The 20078-nt window shown below is 45.2% G+C and overlaps 1 protein-coding gene across 2 annotated transcripts in view; it reads left to right on the top strand.

Moving 5' to 3' along the window:
* Positions 1–20078, top strand: part of AGBL1 (AGBL carboxypeptidase 1) — a 388355-nt gene that overhangs the window by 53655 nt on the left and 314622 nt on the right. For both annotated transcript variants that reach the window (XM_083411906.1, XM_083411907.1), the window contains exons 6-7: positions 2925–2962; positions 13263–13471. In XM_083411906.1, the coding sequence (XP_083268032.1) occupies positions 2925–2962; positions 13263–13471 (247 nt within the window). The remainder of the gene's footprint in view (positions 1–2924; positions 2963–13262; positions 13472–20078) is intronic.

Here is a 20078-nt window from a genome sequence, read left to right as displayed (position 1 = left end):
AAGGCTGATCGCCGAAGAATTGATGCTTTTGAATTATGGTGCTGGAGGAGACTCTTGAGAGTCCCATGGACTGCAAGAAGATCAAACGCATCCATTCTTAAGGAAATCAGCCCTGAGTGCTCACTGGAAGGAACAGATCGTGAAGCTGAGGCTCCAATACTTTGGCCACCTCATGAGAAGAGAAGACTCACTGGAAAAGACCCTGATGTTGGGAAAGATGGAGGGCACAAGGAGAAGGGGACGACAGAGGATGAGATGGTTAGACAGTGTTCTCGAAGCTACAAACATGAACCTGACGAAACTGCGGGAGGCAGTGAAAGACAGGAGTGCCTGGCATGCTCTGGTCCATGGGGTCACGAAGAGCCGGACACGACTGAACGACTAAACAACAACAACAATGGTTTTCACCAGAGGGAGACACTTCCAGTCTGTGTAGACAATGCCGAGCTAGATGGACCGTGGGTCTGATACGGCACAGGGCAGATGTTCCCCATCTTCCTTGTTAAAACCCCGTTGTCATTTATGCATCACTTCTGATTTGTGCACAGATATACAGGTGCACACAGAAGGAGACGTAGCAAAGAAATACTGCCGTGTTCCTGGCACAGCCTGCTCATTCCCATTCCATCAGGTGGCATTCTGATACACAAAACTGGCTGGTGTCTCACTGGCCACCACTCGGTAACCACCTGGCCATTATAATTTTTTTCTCCTTCTTCTTCCTGTTCTGCGGCTCTGATCACTGCCCTAGTTTTCAATCAGTGCACTGAAGCATCAGCCCAGCTGGCTTTTACATGGTGATTTGTTGCTTGTTTGCAAAGCCTTTTCTGGACTCCAATTGATTCATTTTGTGGGGAGGGGGGTGGGATCGCATTGTAAACAAGGAAGAAGGCCAGCCTTGGAACAGCGGGTGCTAGTGGGCTTCTCTGCCCCGCAATCTCGCCTCTGCTTGGCTGCCGAGCTGAATACGCGATAAATGGCAGCTGAATGGCAATAAAATATTTATTTCCAACTGCAGCTTGATAATTGGCTTGGTGAGAAAGCTAATGCGATTTATCGGAGGCTTTGTTTATATAGTGATTTCGGTGAAACAACGCAGCGGGCATGTGGGGCTTTGAAGATGCCAGTATGTGGCATGCTGTGGACACATAGAACATCCTAGAAGCAGGGAAACAGAGCAGCAACATTATGCTCCAGAAACTCGTTGTCTTTTCAGCTGCTTTGCTAGCTGCCCCAACAATGCCATTTCGGCACTTTTCCGCATGACGTCTGACCTGGAAGTACCAGTCCTCCATCTTTGAAGTTCAATGGGGGAATAGATGTTATTTATACGGTGGAGCTGTGTGGTTAAATGGTTAGCATGTGAGGCTAGGAACTTACTTACTGACTTACTTACAGGATGCAGATGGATTGTGGCTAATGCTATGTGAACCCAGCTTAAAAAGCACAGTGACAGGAGCGCACAGGAGCTGCCATAACTTGTAACTGTGTGAACACTTTTTCTGTGAGATGTGCTTTGCAGGGGAAGTTTGGCTGCCTTGATCCTGATGGGCCACCCAGCAGCTTTCAGTACCATTAATGACATTTTACAATATTAATAATAGTTATTATGCTAATGTGTTTATTACATTTACTTGAGACATTTTTATCCCAAAGATAACAGAAATAAAATAAAAAGAAATATTAAAACCCAAATATAAGAACAGTAATAGAACAAAAAAGTAAAAATCAAGATATACAAGATACATATTGTCAAGTGGCAGAGGATCCAGCCTCCTATGGTAGGTTGCCAGGAATGGAGAAGAGAAGGAAAAGTCCTTACCAACTGCTTTTTATTCAATATTCACAGAGAGAGGCTTGGAAATGCATCCTCTTGAAATAATGGCGTTGCCCCGAGTGAGTCTCCAGCCCCTCCCTCTCTCCCTTCATGCGTCATCACTACGGGTGCTGAGAAGCTCCCTCTGCCTCTGAGTTCTTTGCTCTCCTACTTTCAGTGCTTGGGAGAGGGGGAATGCTTTTTAAAGATACTGTGTCCATCTGGTGCTTATTCTTCCTCCTCTCCCATTATTTCCCAGCTTTCCCCCCCCCATCTGCCTCTGAGCTGTTATCTTCCTCAAACCCCTGTTGTAATTCTGAACTGTCTTCTTCTTCTCTGGAAGGGTCGGGCTGGGGAGGTGGTCTCCACCACTCCTCCTCTGCCCAGTCCCTGACACATATATCTAGTTCTATATTTACGTTTGTGGTGTAGATATGCAACTGGTTTAGAAAACCAGTGACAAGTTCCCAGCTAGAATCCCAGAATGTACTTCCTGGAAATATTTTGTGGTCGGTCATGGCTTAGGCACCAGGAAGTTCACTGAAATCCAGAGCCAGTTTCTCCCAGCACTGAGAGATTGGGGGAAGGGGCACGGCTCAGTGGCAGAGCCTCTGTTTTGCATGCAGAAGGTCTTAGGTTGAACCCCTGGCATTTCGTTGTAGGGCTGGGAGAGATTCCTGCTCAGAATCCTGGAGAGCAATGGCTGGCCTATGTATCTGGCACTGAGCCAGATGGACCCAATGGTCTGACTTGGTCTCAGGGAGCTTCCTAGACAGCAAAAGAGAGCGAGATCTGGAGGAGTCGTGTCAAGAAAAGCATGCCGCCTAATTCCTCACGACGCACTGGGTAGCTGTTTGTACTGACTGGTCACTACAGATCAGTGTAACGCTAATGCAAGGCTAGAAGGCTAATTGTAGAACTGAGCCAAACGCAAAGGATAAGGCCTTGCAAGCTGGTGCAAGATGATGGAAGTGTGATGGTTTTTACACAGAGCTCTTCTGCTCAGTTTGCAGTAGCTGGGGGAACCGCAGGAGAGATTATGAAGCCAAAGGTTACAGAAATTATGGAAGAAAATGATATTTCCCTTCTTTTTCTTTTCTTTCCCTAGGGCAGCAGTTGAAGCTCTGGCAGCTTTGTTGAAATCAAGTAAGCTTTTCCACCTCCTCGCTGAATTCCACCCCACCCCTCCCCTTTCCTGCACTGTCTATGTAGGTAGAAATGTTCCTGTTTCCCCAAAGATATATCCTCTTTCCTCCTTCATCCTAATCAGTACTGCTTGTCTGAAACTGCAAACAGGGCACAGAGGACTAATACAGTGAAAAGAGAGGAGGCTGCATGTGATATTTAGGTCATGTCCTACCTTATTTACTATGCCTCAAAAAGCATAACTTACAAAAGCAGTAAGAGGGAAAAATGCCCCCCGGGGTGCCGTTTCTAAAATGGCAAGATTAATATCTTAACTGCTCTGATGTTTGTGAAGCTGCCTTCTCCTGAGACATGCCATTGTTATCCCAGCGATGTCTACTCTGACTGGCAGTGACAATAGGGGAGGGCCCTTGGCTTGGGGTTAGAGCCTTGCATGCAGAGGGTCCCAGATTCGATTTCTGGCATCTCCAGGCAGGGCTGGGGAAGACCCTTCCCTGAAAGACCCTGGTGAGCTGCTGCGTGGCAGGAGCCAGGGAAGCAGCAGGAGGAAGGGACAGAGCTGTCCGAGAGGGAGGGAGGGATGCCAGATGTAGCAGAGGAGGAAGAGCGTTCAGGGAAGGTATGGGCCAGTAGGCTGCCTGCCACCCCCACCCCCTGTCTCCTGGAAGGGCTTGAAGAGGGAAGTGCAGTGATTGCTTCCATGTAGGCAGAGCCTCAGGTTACATGTGTGTGCCCCCTGTCAGATACACAAGCTGGGTGTAGGTGTGTGGTGCCCCTGTTGCTGCAACTGCTTTTCAGGGCAGGACAGCTGTCTGGAGTCTAGAAGTGTCTGTGTCTGTGTATCTTGGAGCACTGCGAGAGCTGCTGTGAGTGCTTCTTTGTCAATAAAGACTTAACTATCAGACGTGGGCTGGGTGGGGGGGCAGCACCTTAAGAGAGTTCAAGGACGCATTGCAGCGGATAAGAGGAAGTTGGAGGGATTTAAGGACCTGGCACTGTCCATTAGGAGAAGCGTTGCACTGCCCAGCCAACCTCAGTCAGCCTCCCTGCCCGCCCCGCCCTGCTTTCTTGCTTACAGCTAGTCCACAGGATGTCTCTGGTTGCAAGCTTCCTCCAGCTTAGTCTGTGTGTTGCCTTTGTAGAACTCAGCAGGGAGGAGGTTGGGAACAAAACTAGAATTCGTTGGCTCTAACTGCAATTGGATCTTGCTCCATCTACTACAGTGGTACCTCGGGTTAAGCACTTAATTTGTTCCGGAGGTCTGTTCTTAACCTGAAACCGTTCTTAACCTGAAACATCACTTTAGCTAATGCGGCCTCCTGCTGCTGCTGTGCCACCAGAGTACGATTTCTGTTCTTATCCTGAAGCAAAGTTCTTAACCCGAGGTACTATTTCTGGGTTAGTGGAGTCTGTAACCTGAAGCGTATGTAACCTGAAGCGTATGTAACCCGAGGTACCACTGTACATGGGTTCCTTGCCTTTTGTCCCACCAGTTCCAATGGGACTTGGGTGTGTTAATCTGGATCGGTGCATTTCCTGATTATATTTTTTTTTGGGGGGGGATACTTCTGTTCATTTCTGATCCAATCTGAAATGGCCAAGGGGGTGCGAGGGGTAGGGGAACTTGAACATCATGACCGAACTGATATGCGACAGTTTGTATCTCCCCTTTAGAGTATCTGTCAGACGGAAAGGCCTTTTATATGAGCCCACGCACACTCAGGGTGAATGTTCGTGAAGAGAATGCTATACCCTATTATGCCTCTTCCCCATCTAAAAACACTTAGCCTTTTATTACCAGAATTTAATAAAGCTTTGATTAAGAAAGAGTGCTCTACCATTGCAGACAATCTTCCCGACTATAAATCACAATGCAAGTATTGTCCTTTCTCTCTCTCTCACCCATGATCTCGTTCTCTTCCTCGTCGCCCCTGTCTCCTTCTCTCTCCCTCTCTCCTTGTTTTTTATGAGCATTAGGAATGAATGCATTGGTGAAAAATTAGATCCAGAGAAAGCTGTACTTAAATGAGGCAGTTCATGTTCTCCATTTGCAAATAACACTCTAGCATTAACCTGGGCACTTAAAGGTCAAATTATTGCAACGAGGAAACACCTTCTGGCTCAGACATTAAATCTTAATAAGGGAAATGATCAGGCCGCTCCAGAGCGGAAACGAATGTAAGGGAAGGGAAGAGTTTCCCTTTCCTATCCGTTTTTCCTGGGCATCTCCAGGACCTTCATATCACTGAAGCTTAGTTAGAGCTGAGACAACAGTACAAAGGTTTTCCCCCCAATGGTGTTGCTGAGAATTATCACTTTTCCCCAGTCATATTTTTGTAACTTTTTTTGGGGGGGGAGTTCCCCTATTCTTTTACGTTGCCCTCCCCCTCAGTGTTATCAACATGAAGCCACACCGCAGTGGCCCATCCAAGCAAGGGACCATTCATGGTGTGATTCCTGACTGTTTGGGATCACTTGTGTGGTTAATCTAGCAAGGATGAGGAAGCAGAAGGCAGGCATTGGTTAACTCCAGTTTATTCATGTAAGCAAGCCAAGCCACCCTCTGCATGGGTTGGTTTGATGAGGGAGTCAGTTAGACTTAGATGTAGGTTCTCAATTTATCTTTCACTTTGGCCACTGTGGGTGCTATTCCACATCCTCCAGTATTTCAACGGTTAAAATGAAGATGTCCCTGTGCTTGTAGCCCTTTAGTCTCATGCACCAAGGGTCAGTATCTGAGCCACTCCCTATTTCCCACTGTTATACATTGTTGGAGGATTGTTTTTCTTCAATAAACCTGCTGTATAATGTTCTCATTTACTCTGCAGTGTATATTCTGCTTGTCTTATACTCATTTAAAAGCAGGAAGGGTGTTCTGGTTAAAGATGCACTTAAATTGTCCTCTAAAAGGGTTGTGAGATTATGGGCTCCCCTGAAAAGCAAAGCCTGAGCACAGTACACCAGTGTTTGGTCAGTGTTTTGTAATGGCCAAAGATGGTGAAGGAATGGGTCTTGATGGGAGGACATTGTTAGAAGATGCTTTCTGGAGGACACTGGAGATTGGGGAAGGGAGCAATCCTGAAACCTGTTATCTGTTTATAGAGGGTGTGTGTATGTGTGTGTGTAAACAAAGATAACAGATTTGAGTAGCAGTATTGGCTGCATTCAAACATCACACCTAGCCACTTCCTCCTCTCTCCTCCTCTGATGTGGCCACAAGGAAGAGATCAAAAGCTTTTGCTTTCTTTTTTGATTATGCACAGTTTAGCTTTATGTCCTAGTTCCAAACTTGCTTCCTCTGCCTATTGATAGGGCTGGCCCTGAACCTCTGCTTCAGGTGGCTCACTCTCCTTAAATGGTAGGGCCTCCAAACATACAACTGAGGTCATCAGGAAGAATCAGCTGTTCTATATATTTGGAGGGGCTTCCAGAAGACCTCCAAACATACAGAACAGCTGATTCTTCCTGATGACCTCAGCTGAGCCTGAAATCTCTGTGGTGTCCCTGCTGATATTGGCATGACTACAGCTACACCTGGCACAGAGTGGAAGAAGTGGTATCTATTATGTTGGCATAGCACTGTGTGGTGTGTATTGTAGTAACACCGGCAGTAGAGATGCAGCATTAACACAACAACACCTGGTCAGACATATGCTACAGGAGTCACTGTACGTGGGAGAAAATTCCACAAGTCAGGTTTTGTTCCCCCTCTGGTATTTGCGAGCGTGCATGCGTTGCAGCTTGATTGTCAGTAGCAAGACCTGACATTACTGTTTTTGACCCAGAAGGCTAGTCAATATTAGTGTTTGAGTTTGGAGTCTTGGCAAATAAAATAAGGAAAGGGCAAAAGGAGGCAGAGAACAGATCACAAGGCTAGGAGGGTACCTTTGTTGAGCATAAATACCGAGGCAACAATGTGGAGTTGGTGCGGACCAGTGGCAGAGTGCATGCTTTGCGAGTAGAAGGTCCTAAGTTCAATTTCTGGCATTTCCAATTGAATTTCAGGTTCTCGGGTGGGATGCAGTTTTACAGTTAGGTCACCCTTTACTATTCTACCCCTGGGCCTGGCCGAGAAATTCAGCTAGTGCAAAATGCTGTGGCTAGACTGTTGGGCGGGGGGGGGGGGGGAGAGGACAGAGCACCACCAGAAGTGGCAGACACTCAAATTTCAGCAGTGTTCCATGTGATGCTAAAATTCAGTGCATCTTGCCTTTCTCGCTCTATTCCATGGCATTGCTGTGGTGCCCCCGGTTGTGTGGTGCCCAGTGCGGCCGAACGGGTTGTGGTACACTAAAACCGCCTCTGCCTCCAGCACATAACTCCAGTCCTTAAAATCTTTTACTAGCTGCCCATATGCTACTATTAATTTACAAGGCCTGTAACAACTTAGGTCCGGGATACCTAATGATTTCTTATATCCTTGCCTGATTTGCAGGACTCTCTGTTAGTGAGATGTAGATTCATAGGTTATATTCACCATGAGTTGTACATTCAGTAACGCTGGGCTCAGTTCTGTGGAACTGCCTCTCAGCTGAGATCAAATAGGCTCCACTCACTGTTTAATTTCAGGCAATGCTGGCTGGGACTGATGGGAGTTGCAATCCAAAACATTTGGAGGGCACCAGGTTGGCAAAGGTGGAACTAGGTAAAGCATGGTCCCACTTCTGTCTTGAGATGGAAACATACTTCAAAATTTGGCTATCCCCCCTGCTTTGTTTGGATTTGCCCAAAAGTCCTTCCCTGAGAGCACCACTAATAGGAAGCCTGGCTAAAATCTCTGCTTGGAGAAGTCCTGTTCATCAGAGCAGATAGTAGTAGCTTAGATAGACTTCTGGTGTGACTTAATGAACAGCATCTTGCTAGGTTGTGTGGGTCCCAGCTCAGCAAAAGAGCAAACACATTAGCATGCAGAAAGCTCAATCTCTAGCATCTTAAGGATCTTGGACAGCTGAGATGGGATACATCTGTCTGAGACCTTAGAGAGGTAGAGCCAGTCAGAGTAGATGATATCTGATCAGATATGATGCCCTCCAGATGTTGTTGGAGTCAAGTTACTATCAGCCAATGGTCGGGGACGACAGGGATGAGTTGTAGTCCACAACATATACAGGGTACCATGTCAGCCCAAGGTATAAAATGCTAATACAATTTGGACTAATCATTAGGAGTCACTGAAGTCACAAATGCTTGGTTTTGAAACAGAGCCCGGAGTGGTGCATGTGGGAATTTCTCATCTTTCTTCAGACACATTTGCCCGACAGAAGGGGCGAGGAACACTTTTCAGCTAGAGGGCCACCTTTCCTTCTGGGAAGACATGCTAGTGGTGTGCAAAGCTGGATGTGGATGAAGCAATGAATGTAAATTTCAAAGCCACCCATCGCACCCACTCCCAATCATGCAACCTGGCAAGCAAAAGTCTGAAAATGACTCTAGGACATGTTTCAGCAAGGCAGGTCACATGGCATGCACCTCTCCAGCACCTCACTGCTGCTGCCCACCCCGTAGCTTCTTACACCTGAGGCAGCTGCCTCACTCTGCCTAATGACAGGAGTGACCCCGTGTGTTATGAAAACAACAGAGCAACCTAAGAACCCTCCAACACTTAACTGGGAGCTATTACTTCTGTTATAAAAGTTAGAGGTTTTGCACTGTGTGGGCAGTATAATCCAACCAAAGAGTCCCATCTGTGCATGGATTTAAGCTTGCACAATGGACCTCCCCTCTATCCTCCCTTTGTGCCCCATACCTTCCACAAATCTGCCTCTAGAACAGATTCAAGGGGCACATGGTGGGAGGAGAGGAGGGGAAGTTCTGCCGTGCAACCGTCAATCCTTGCACTGACAAGACGTGTTACTTGGATGCCTCCCTTTGTATATTGCAGTTTGCCTTGGGAGCTTTAACCCACTAGGGAAATAGGGAATGCATGAAATAAACAGGGCTGCAATCCTACGCACACTTGCTAGGGAGTAAGTGCCATTGAACTCAGTGGGCTCACTTCCAAGTTAATGTGCATAGGATCACGTGTGCACAGACACATACATGCCAAATGTCACTCTAAAAATAAATAAACACAAATTCACACACACGCTCTGAACGCTGTAATTTAAATAACTGGTGCATTAATTCAAAGACTGTAGGATTCAGTTTGAGCTGTCACTGCTTGCCTCCCCTCCCCCACCACCTTCTCTTTCCTTCCAAACGATAGTCTCCTGGCTCCACATGGTGGCACTCTTACCATAACTATGCTACCCTCCAAAGCCCTTAATCCAATATTTATTTTTAGTGAGTAATTTGTTTATCAACCAGTTATTTTAATCTAATGTTGGTCATATTTGTCACTGCCGACTATCAGCATTCACCAGCATTAGAAACTTGTGCAGCTTTTAAAGGAAATTAGCGAGCTGAAGCGGATCTTGGAGGCATTTGCTTGGTGGTTATGGGAAGAAGGAAAAAAAAAATATGAAAAAAGAGGAGGGGCCCCCAGAAAGCAGATTGCTCTGCTTCTTTCTGAGAAAAAACAACAACAGTGACAATGAGCAATTTAAAGAGACCGGCAATTATAGTCTCAAAATGTTCTCCAAAGCAGAAAATGACTGTTCCTAAGGTGGCAGAAGAAAGATCTTAAAGAAAAGTCATCCACAAATCATCCAGTGTGTTTTGAGTCAGATAACTCTTTATTTGCAAGAAAAACAAGTCAAAACATTGTGGAATTTATAGAAAAGATAGGAAGTTGCCTTATACTATTGTCCACACCAGGGGTCAGCAAACTTTTTCAACAGGGGGCTGGTCCATTGTCCCTCAGACCTTGTGGGGAACCGGACTATATTTTGAAAAAATAAATAAAAAATGAACCATTTCCTATGCCCCACAAATAACCCAGAGATGCATTTTAAATAAAAGCACACATTCAACTCATGTAAAAACACGCTGGTTCCCGGACCATCCACGGGCCGGATTTAGAAGGTGATTGGGCTGGATCCTGCCCCCGGGCCTTAGTTTGCCTACCCATGGTCTACACTGACTAGCACTGCCTCTCCAGGGATTATGGGGTCCTTCCCACAGTGCTGGATTTATGTATAGGCTACGTAGGCTGAAGTCTAGGGCCTCTAAGTCTAGGGGGCCTCACCAGCCTGCCCTCTCCCCAGTGCCACAGTCTCCCCTCTCCCAAAATTGCAAACCCAAGACTTCATGCAAGGGCAGGGCAACTCAGGCCCAGCAACTACGAGACTCAGGGCTAGCCAGTGGGGCCCAATTTGAAGCAGTGGGGCGCAACTTGAATCCCCCCCCCAGGGCCCCAGTTCACAGCCAAAGTCTGCAAAATCTTATAAATACAAATAAAATCCATCAAGATTGCCCTAGTGCAGGGCCCCCTTAGGAGTGGCACGCGGGGCCCAATATCGCCCAGTTGCTCCAATTACCTTAAGGTCAGCCCTGATGGAACTGTGCAGGGCTTGGACTGACAAGCCCTGCACCTTCTAAGTCCCTAGTGTCACTATTTAGAATACGGACCCAAGGACTTATTATGGAAATAAAGGGGCGCATTTATTGGAAATCAGTTTTGTCACCGCTCCCCCACCCCAAACCCTGAGACAATGAGCCCAGCCACCTTTTATTCACAGTCACTTAAGCACTACACTACAGCATGGCCATAAACCTGTACATTCAACCACTGAAATATACACCCAATATGTAGCAATGGAGATTTATGTTACTGCTTTATGAATGAACACTGTGTTTTATGAATGGACTCTGTATTTTGTGAATTACCTAAGAGCCACCAATAGGGAGCTCTAGAATCTGACAGCTAACCAATTGGGTACTACCAAACAGTGACCCCTATTGCTGAAAGCAGGTAACCAGCAGGGAGCGCTTCAGCCCAGCCTTTGCACTGTTGACTGAACACCCCCTGCTTTGCAGATAATGGAGAAAGCTCATAAATGGTATCCCTTCTGGCATCCTGGCCAACTCTATTACGCTGGTGTAAACCCTGGTGCACCAGAAGCACAGAATAGCAGCAAATAAAATCCGGTCATACTTCAGCAACTAATAAGACTTGTCAACCAGTTCTTCCAAAGTCTTCCTAAATTATAAAGCTCCAAAATACAGGTCAAAAGAGAGAAGGTCTGGGAAGAGCGAGGCATACAATGGGCACCACCAGAGAAAAGGCCCTGCTCTGTGTAGCTCCTGCTCTGTCACTTGATAGGGTGCCCACTTGCCCTACTTCTTGACATGGAATGCTCTCTATTGGAGTCTCCAGGTCCAGTACAAAGGCCATATGAAGGGAGAGCAAGGACCTTGAAGTTCCCAACAGCTGTTAATCAAGCAAGCACACAGGTCACCTTTGTCACTGTCAAGACACCTATGTCCTGGCCAGGCCTGCGCCCAATCTTGTTTTTGTACAATCTTGTTTGTTCTCAGTAACCAAAATTATATTATCAACATGTACAAACAGAAAAGTTGTTTTCCTTCATTTGCAAGGAATCATACAAAACAAAGTGGCACTAATAAAGAAAAGTTCCAGGGTGGCAACAGAAAGCAAACTAAAAATGCTTTTGCAGTTCATCAAAACTATCCAGCAATATTAAGTTAGGGGGAAACTGGTGCTAGTAACAGTAATCCTTCTTGTTGGTTAATTGGTTCGGCAACTTCCATGCACATGATGTGTAATGCTAATTATTTCCCCAAAGAGTTAAATGATAACTAATTAGAGGCAGATACAGTTGCAAATGGCAACAAAATATCTGTGAAAGGAAGAGAAGCGGGTTTGCTCAAGTGTGCTGCAGGTAGAAATACTGTTTGTAATGAAGTGAGAGCAATAGTTTACTTGCTCAAATTAACAAATAAGAAAGTTTTGAGAATTTAAATTCTAGATTAAAATTGATTACTTTATTGAGAAGGGGAATGTAACAAAAACACTGGGGCCTATTTTAAATAGTAGAGTGCCTGGTATCTGGTGGGCAATCTCTTCCTTTATTTCCACACTGTGGCTGCAGACCAAATCACCTGTCCAGAGAGTTATGAGATTCAGGTAAGGGTAAGATGCCTTGTCAATCCCAGCAGGTATATAAAAGGACAACCTGAGCAGGTATATAAGAGGCCTTTACTGGTCCCTGCAACAACCTACTGAGAGAACCAGGTGGAAAAAAAGGAAGGTCCATGATCTCTTCTTTCAACAAAAGCAAGGAGGAACAATTTCTCATTCCACAGCTTTGGGGTGATGGTTGGAATGGCTCTGCTTCTAGCACAGATATTCATGTCACACACGCTGATGGTTATCTCTGAAGCTGGAACTGGTCTGACAAATGGAGCTGGTGTTAACCTTGTCCTTTCACTTGTTTATGGCTTCATTGGTATCTGTGGGCCAATTTGATAATGTCACAAAGAATTGGTGCCTTAGTAGACTTGAAAACACTTAAGCCACAAACCAGACAGTCTGAATGATTGTAGCCCCTATGATTGTGATTCAAGAAGGTGTGCTCAATGGTCTCTTTGATTACCATGCTTCTGACAGCTTTTGATGAGTCTGACCTTTTTTTTATTAAAAAAAAGACACTTACAATGGGAGCACATATTCTCAAAGCCAGACACAATCTCACTGAATGATATGGGCCCACATGGGCTGTGTGATATGCTGTCGGTTAGGGCTTTGCTTGAGATTTATGAAATGGATAATTTCATTAGGGTGGGTTTAAGCAAAATCAGCCTTGCATCTGTCAGAGCCATTGCTCTCTCATCCAGAAGTTATCGCCAAGCATTGCATAGTCTTGAATCATAAGTTTAACTTTCATCTACTGTATCAGCAGTGATGAATGGTGCCTACTGGACCAGGAAATCATGGGGGTGTGAACAATAAGGCGACAAAGGTGTGGCCAGTTCTGCTTTGCTCCACGTCCTCCTTCTTTGCAAAGATACAGTGGACATTTAAGCACTGGAGTTAAAAAAATACATGGCACCTAACGAAATTTATGCATCTTTACAGCTACAAAATCTATGATGCATTTTCCCAAGGGGGAAAAGACGCGTGCTTATAGTTATAGCTCAGCTTAGAGTGTACAACTACAAAGACAATGAGGGAGGGAAGTCTGCATGGAACCAGACAGATTTTGATTTGGGTCATGCATTGTCAGTGGAAAATAGAAATCTCCTGGTAGAATCGCTTTTACACCTGCAAATATTAATAGCCCTGAGAAACAGCATGTCGGATGGAACAAAATGCATGCATTTGTGTAAATGATAGCTGTGTCCTCATTTGCGCACTTTCCCAGCAGCTGCTAAGTCACCTGTTGTCCTCTGCTTTCAGAGTCGAATAGCCGGCGAGCTCTGAACAGAGGCTATATTCATAAACTGCTCCGGCTGTACCAGGACTGGCATCACCACGATACTTCCAACAGTTATGTCCACATCCGGAGGGGTCTCCTGCTTTGCCTCAAGCACATCACCAATGTTCGGTCTGGCAGAGAAGCATTCCTCCTCGCACGTGGCATGGAGACTCTCTTTCAAACAACCCAGGTGATCAAACATTTGTTGCAGAAGCCCTGGCATCCGTTGGGATTGCATTTGAAGGTTGCTTTCCTCTAAAGTGGGAGTGGGAGAACCTCAGGCCCCAGGGGATGAAAGGAGGCTTTTTGAACTCTCCCCAGACCACACCTCTCATTTGCCCAGCATTGCCCCCCAAGTGCTTGTCCTTGAATTCTGTTGATGTGTCTTGCATGCCTGAATGGAAGACGGAGAGGGGTGTGTGGGTGTGAATGTAAAAACTTGTCTACGGCAAATTTTAAGTTGCTCTGCCCACTTTTGATTCTGGCTCCACCCAACACTAACATGTGATCCTCAGGAGGTTGCCTTGAGAGAAATGTGGCCCTCAGGCTGAAATACCGCCCCCCCCACCTCTGATGTTGTAGAACAGGCATCCCCAGCTGGTCAATCACGGGGGTGTTTGTGGTCGATTCTGCTCAGTCTTTGGACCCTGAGTGATCTCTACCCGCCACCAAAAGAGCAAGAGTTTTCAAATGTTTTGGCTTCCGAATGACAAAAACCTGGAATTAAATGCTCTGGTTTTTAAACGTTTTTCGGAACCTGAACGTCCGACACAGCTTCTGCTTGAGTGCAGGAAGCTCTTGCAAACAATTGGAAGCTGTGCCTCGGTTGTCGAATATTTCGGAAGTCAAACAGTCTTCCAGAATGGATTACATTCAACAACTGAAGTTTGACTGTACTGAGTCAAGCTTTGTGCTTAGTTTCTTCCCAAGACTGGCAGGGTGGAACAAAAGGAGTGAACTGGTTTTTGGGTACCAGAAACAGGTAGTTCGTTTAGGTTCTTTTTTTGGGGGGGGGTTATTGGGTTGTTGTTTTTATTTTGATTATGTGGTTTTATATTTTGATTTTGTTCTGTGAACATTAATAATAATAATAATAATAATAATAATAATAATAATAATAATTAATAATCATCATCAAAATAAAAAACAACGGTCTCCATCCTAGGTGAGACCCTGACCTGGAAATGAAGCTTTGCCTTTATTTTTTCCACTGGCCCAGAATCTTCCCATCAATACTCTAAATATTATCCAAATTCTACCATTTTACTAATTTCTAACATTTGCTAACTCTAGATCTACAACAGTAGAAACATACATAATAATAGAAAGCTGCCTTACAGTGGATCAGACCAACAATCCATTTCACTCAGTATTGTCTGCACTGACTGGCAGTGACTTTCCAGGGTTTCAGAGTCTCTCCCAGTCCTACTTTGAAATGCTGATGATTGAACCTGAGACCTTTTTCTGCATGCGAAGCAGATGCTCTACCATTGAGCCACAGCCCTCTCTAAAGCTCTTCAGAACCAATAGTATCTTGGAGTATGGGACAATTCCTGCTAGGATGGTGAGCACACACTGCAACATTTTGTTGCAGGCTGCGTGTCTTAATAAACACACACACCTATTCTGCACAGCAATACTGAACTTTGTGCTTTGCTTCTGTTATGGGGGAATTGGAAGGCTTTCCCTCAAATCATCAGGGATGAAAAACCAATCACATTCTTATGTAGATGGGCATCATGCAGCTTAGCAGCAAAGATCGAGTTGCCATTCTGCTTCTCCCTCTCTGGAGGCGGGTTTTTCTTTTTTCTTTTGGGTATGTGAGCTGTACCAGCAATGCCTCCAAGATTATGGAACACTACACATCTGAAATGGTTAAGAATTCTGTCCTCGCCACCAAGACAGCGGTCATTTAGCAGGCAGGGAAAGGTTGGTGTTGTGTTTTTTTTTACTTTGTAAGGAGAGAATTGCAGAGGCTTGTGCTTAGCTGACAACCAAAGCAGTAAGGAGTCATCCAAGGTTCTCTTCCTGTGAATTTCCTCCCAACCTTTTGTGGTTTCTGAATTAACCAGTCTTGTTCCTGAAATGAAGCCAACAAGCTGGGGAATCTCCATTGTTCTCTCAGTCCCTCTACTTCTGAGGTTCAAGCTAAGAGTTTCATTTTTATTATTATTTAATGTTGCTAAATAGGCACCAACCACACACGCAAGAGGGAAGTGTTAGGGGGATTAGGGCAGCCCTCCTCCTCCAATAAACCATACACCTCCTTCAAAACAGCTGGATGAGGACCGAACAGCCTCAATAGACATGGAATGCCAACAACCTGTTGCGGACAAAATGGAAAATGTGGAGTGGGCAATGGAATGGAGTCGCTGAAATCCTGAACAGCACCATTCCATGCTGCAACAATTAGTTGCCAGTTCCACTGGATTTCTCCGCCTTTCAATTTCCGGATTTTGTTCAGAGCACTTTACAGGCAGCTTTCAGCTCTTTCACATCTCCCTTCGCTCTTTGTTACTCATGCATCTGCAAACATTGACAAAACACTGCCAAAACTAAAAACCAGGGTGCTTGGGTTGCATCAAGATTCTTTTTGGTCTGTGATGCTTATATCAATGTGCAGGAGCGGATGTGCAAAACACTGAAGGGACGCAGGAAGCTGCCTATGCAATGACACAATTCAATAGCAATTGGATGGCCATAGGACATAGGACTCTGCCCTTATACTGAGTTCAGACCATTGGTCCATCTAACTCAGTACACTAACTTGCACCGGTCAGTCAGGGAGTCTCTTCCAGCCCTACCTGGAGGTACTGGGAATTGAACCTGGAGCCTCCTGCATGCAAAGCAGATACTCTACCATTGAGATGTGGTGCTTGAAAAACTTATTCAAGACAATTGTACATATATTGTGCATGTGTTTTGTCAATGGGCACAAGTGTATCTCTCACTCGCTGGATCATCACCTAGTGCTGAGTGGGCTTGCATGTTAGAATCATAGAATCATAGAATCATAGAATCATAGAGTTGGAAGAGACCACAAGGGTCATCGAGTCCAACCCCCTGCCAAGCAGGAAACACCATCAGAGCACTCCTGACATATGGTTGTCAAGCCTCTGCTTAAAGACCTCCAAAGAAGGAGACTCCACCACACTCCTTGGCAGCAAATTCCACTGTCGAACAGCTCTTACTGTCAGGAAGTTCTTCCTAATGTTTAGGTGGAATCTTCTTTCTTGTAGTTTGTATCCATTGCTCCGTGTCCGCTTCTCTGGAGCAGCAGAAAACAACCTTTCTCCCTCCTCTATGTGACATCCTTTTATATATTTGAACATGGCTATCATATCACCCCTTAACCTCCTCTTCTCCAGGCTAAACATGCCCAGCTCCCTTAGCCGATCCTCATAAGGCATTGTTTCCAGGCCTTTGACCATTTTGGTTGCCCTCCTCTGTACACGTTCTAGTTTGTCAGTGTCCTTCTTGAACTGTGGTGCCCAGAACTGGACACAGTACTCCAGGTGAGGTCTGACCAGAGCAGAATACAGTGGCACTATAACTTCCCTTGATCTAGATGCTATACTCCTATTGATGCAGCCCAGAATTGCATTGGCTTTTTTAGCTGCCGCGTCACACTGTTGGCTCATGTTAAGTTTGTGGTCAACCAAGACTCCTAGATCCTTTTCACATGTACTGCTCTCAAGCCAGGTGTCACCCATCTTGTATTTGTGCCTCTCATTTTTTTTGCCCAAGTGCAATACTTTACATTTCTCCCTGTTAAAATTCATCTTGTTTGTTTTGGCCCAGTTCTCTAATCTGTCAAGGTCGTTTTGAAGTGTGATCCTGTCTTCTGGGGTGTTAGCCACCCCTCCCAGTTTGGTGTCATCTGCAAATTTGATCAGGATGCCCTTGAGTCCATCATCCAAGTCGTTGATAAAGATGTTGAATAAGACCGGGCCCAAGACAGAACCCTGTGGCACCCCACTAGTCACTCTTCTCCAGGATGAAGAGGAACCATTGATGAGCACCCTTTGGGTCCGGTCAGTCAGCCAGTTACAAATCCACTGAGTGGTAGCATAGTCAAGACCGCATTTTACCAGCTTCTTTACAAGAATATCATGGGGCACCTTGTCAAATGCCTTGCTGAAATCAAGGTAGACTACATCCACTGCGTTCCCTTCATCTACCCGGCTTGTAATTCTGTCAAAAAATGAGATCAGGTTAGTCTGACATGACTTATTTTTCAGAAATCCATGCTGACTATTGGTGATCACAGCATTCCTTTCTAGGTGCTCACAGATTGTTTGCTTAATGATCTGCTCCAGAATCTTCCCTGGTATTGATGTTAGACTGACTGGGCGGTAATTATTTGGGTCCTCTCTTTTCCCCTTTTTGAAAATAGGGACAACATTTGCCCTCCTCCAGTCTGCCGGGACTTCGCCTGTTCTCCAGGAATTCTCAAAGATGACTGCCAGTGGTTCTGAGATCACATCTGCCAGTTCTTTTAATACTCTTGGATGCAGTTCATCTGGCCCTGGAGACTTGAATACATCTAAACTAGCCAAGTATTCTTGTACTATCTCCTTAGTTATTCTGGGCTGTGTTTCCTCTGCTGAATCATTTCCTCCAAATTCTTCAGGTCGGGCATTGTTTTCTTTATCGGAGAAGACTGAGGCAAAGAAGGCATTGAGGAGTTCAGCCCTTTCTGTGTCCCCTGTTTGCATTTCACCATCTTCTCCTCTGAGTGACCCCACTGTTTCTTTGTTCTTCCTTTTGCTACGAACATACCCATAGAAGCCTTTTTTGTTGCTTTTAACCTCTCTAGCAAGCCTGAGTTCATTCTGTGCTTTAGCTTTTCTGACTTTGTGTCTACACGTGCTGGCTATTTGTTTGAATTCCTCTTTGGTGGTTTCCCCCCTTTTCCATTTTTTGTACACATCCTTTTTTAATCTTAACTCAGTTAAAAGTTCTTTAGATAGCCACCCTGGCTTCTTTAGGCACCTTCCATGTTTCCGTCTCATTGGTATTGCCTGAAGTTGTGCTTTTACTATCTCCCTCTTAACAAACTCCCAGCCATCATGAACTCCCTTTCCTTTTAGTATTACTGTCCATGGGATCTCACCCAGCACTTCCCTAAGTTTTATGAAGTCGGCTTTCTTAAAGTCAAGAAATTGTGTCCTAGTATGCTTGGCTGCTCCTTTCCGTTGTATAGTAAACTTCAGAAGAGCATGATCACTTGCGCCTAATGATCCTTCCACTTCTACCCCATTAACCAGGTCATCGACATTGGTTAGGATCAGATCTAAAATGGCTGTTCCTCTTGTTGCTTCTCCCACTTTCTGGACAATGAAGTTGTCTGCAAGGCCAGTGAGGAATCTGTTTGACCTTATGCTCTTGGCTGAGTTTGACATCCAACAAATATCTGGGTAATTGAAGTCCCCCATTACTACTATCTCCCTTCCTTTTGCATGCTTGGCCATCTGTTCCAGGAAGGCATCATCTATGTCCTCCGTTTGGCTTGGGGATCTATAGTAAACTCCCACAATGAGGTCTCTGTTATTCTTCTCTCCCTTAATTTTGACCCAAATGCTCTCACTTTGGCTTTGAGGTTCTAAATCTTGGATCTCTTCACAGGTATACACATCCCTGACATATAACGCCACTCCTCCTCCTTTCTTGTCTGGTCTGTTTCTCTGAAATAGATTGTATCCCTCCATTTTTACATTCCAATCGTGGGACTTATCCCACCAGGTTTCAGTGATGCCTATTATGTCATATTTAGTTTGCTGTACCAAGAGCTCAAGCTCATCTTGTTTATTTCCCATGCTTTGTGCATTAGTGTACAGACATGTTCCTATGACCCTTGTGAGCGAAGCTGTCAGGAGTCTCGTACTCCCAGCAGGGTCACCCAAGACGGTAAGGTCAAAGGGGAGGAGCTAGACAAAGCATGATCCAAAAAGTCCTCAACAGCAGAACAGGCGGAAGATAACAAGCAGTATGTTACAATAGCTGTGAAGGTGGATGAAGGCTGCAGCAGATAAGAATCTACCGGTCATCGTGATTACTCATGCCATCGGAATAGAGCCTTACTGCAAAGACTGTGTGTTGATCAGTGTGATGAAAGGGAGAAATGCGCTAAGAGGAAGGCATGCTTGGCAAACCCTCACTTTGATCAACTCCTGCACTGAAACCTATGCTCCCATTGTGGAAGGACATGTGGATCCAGAATTGGCTTTCACAGTCACTTATGGACTCACTTTTAAAACCGTGTTTATGGAAGACAATCTTACTCGGCTACGAGTGATCGCCAAAGAAGAAGACGACGATGAAGAAGACAAGTGCATCTGTAATGTCTAGATGCAGACTGCCCGTGCTCCAATTCCAGAATTAATTCTCAACATTCACCTAGCACTCAGGAATCATGGGGTGCAGGGCAAATCAAAAAAGAGAATAATGGGGTGGAATCAGAGACATCCTTGCATCCTGACTGCATTACCTGATGCTGAGGACTTGCTCTGCTTCCATCCCAGAGGGCAGAAGCAACTTGTGTTGACTCATTTGTGTAAGAGAATCTCCTCTCCAGCTGAGTTCAGAGAAAAACATCCACAGAACCAAATCTGGCAGATTCTATGAAAAATAGTCTTAGGTAATGCCTGAAAAGCCGGTTGCAGTTTGAATTCTTTTATAATAAATTAGCTGAATCATAGTTACTATGGGCCAAATTTTCTCAGTCCATTCAGATACAGTCAGAGATATGTTCCCCCCCACAATTTTTTTAGATATTATAATATTAGCAGCAGTTT

Source organism: Podarcis tiliguerta (genome assembly GCF_965153285.1).
Source record: "Podarcis tiliguerta genome assembly, chromosome: 14".
Classification (NCBI taxonomy): Eukaryota; Metazoa; Chordata; class Lepidosauria; order Squamata; family Lacertidae; genus Podarcis; species Podarcis tiliguerta.
Note: the sequence above shows the minus strand (reverse complement) of the source record. Positions and strands in the feature narration are given on the sequence as shown.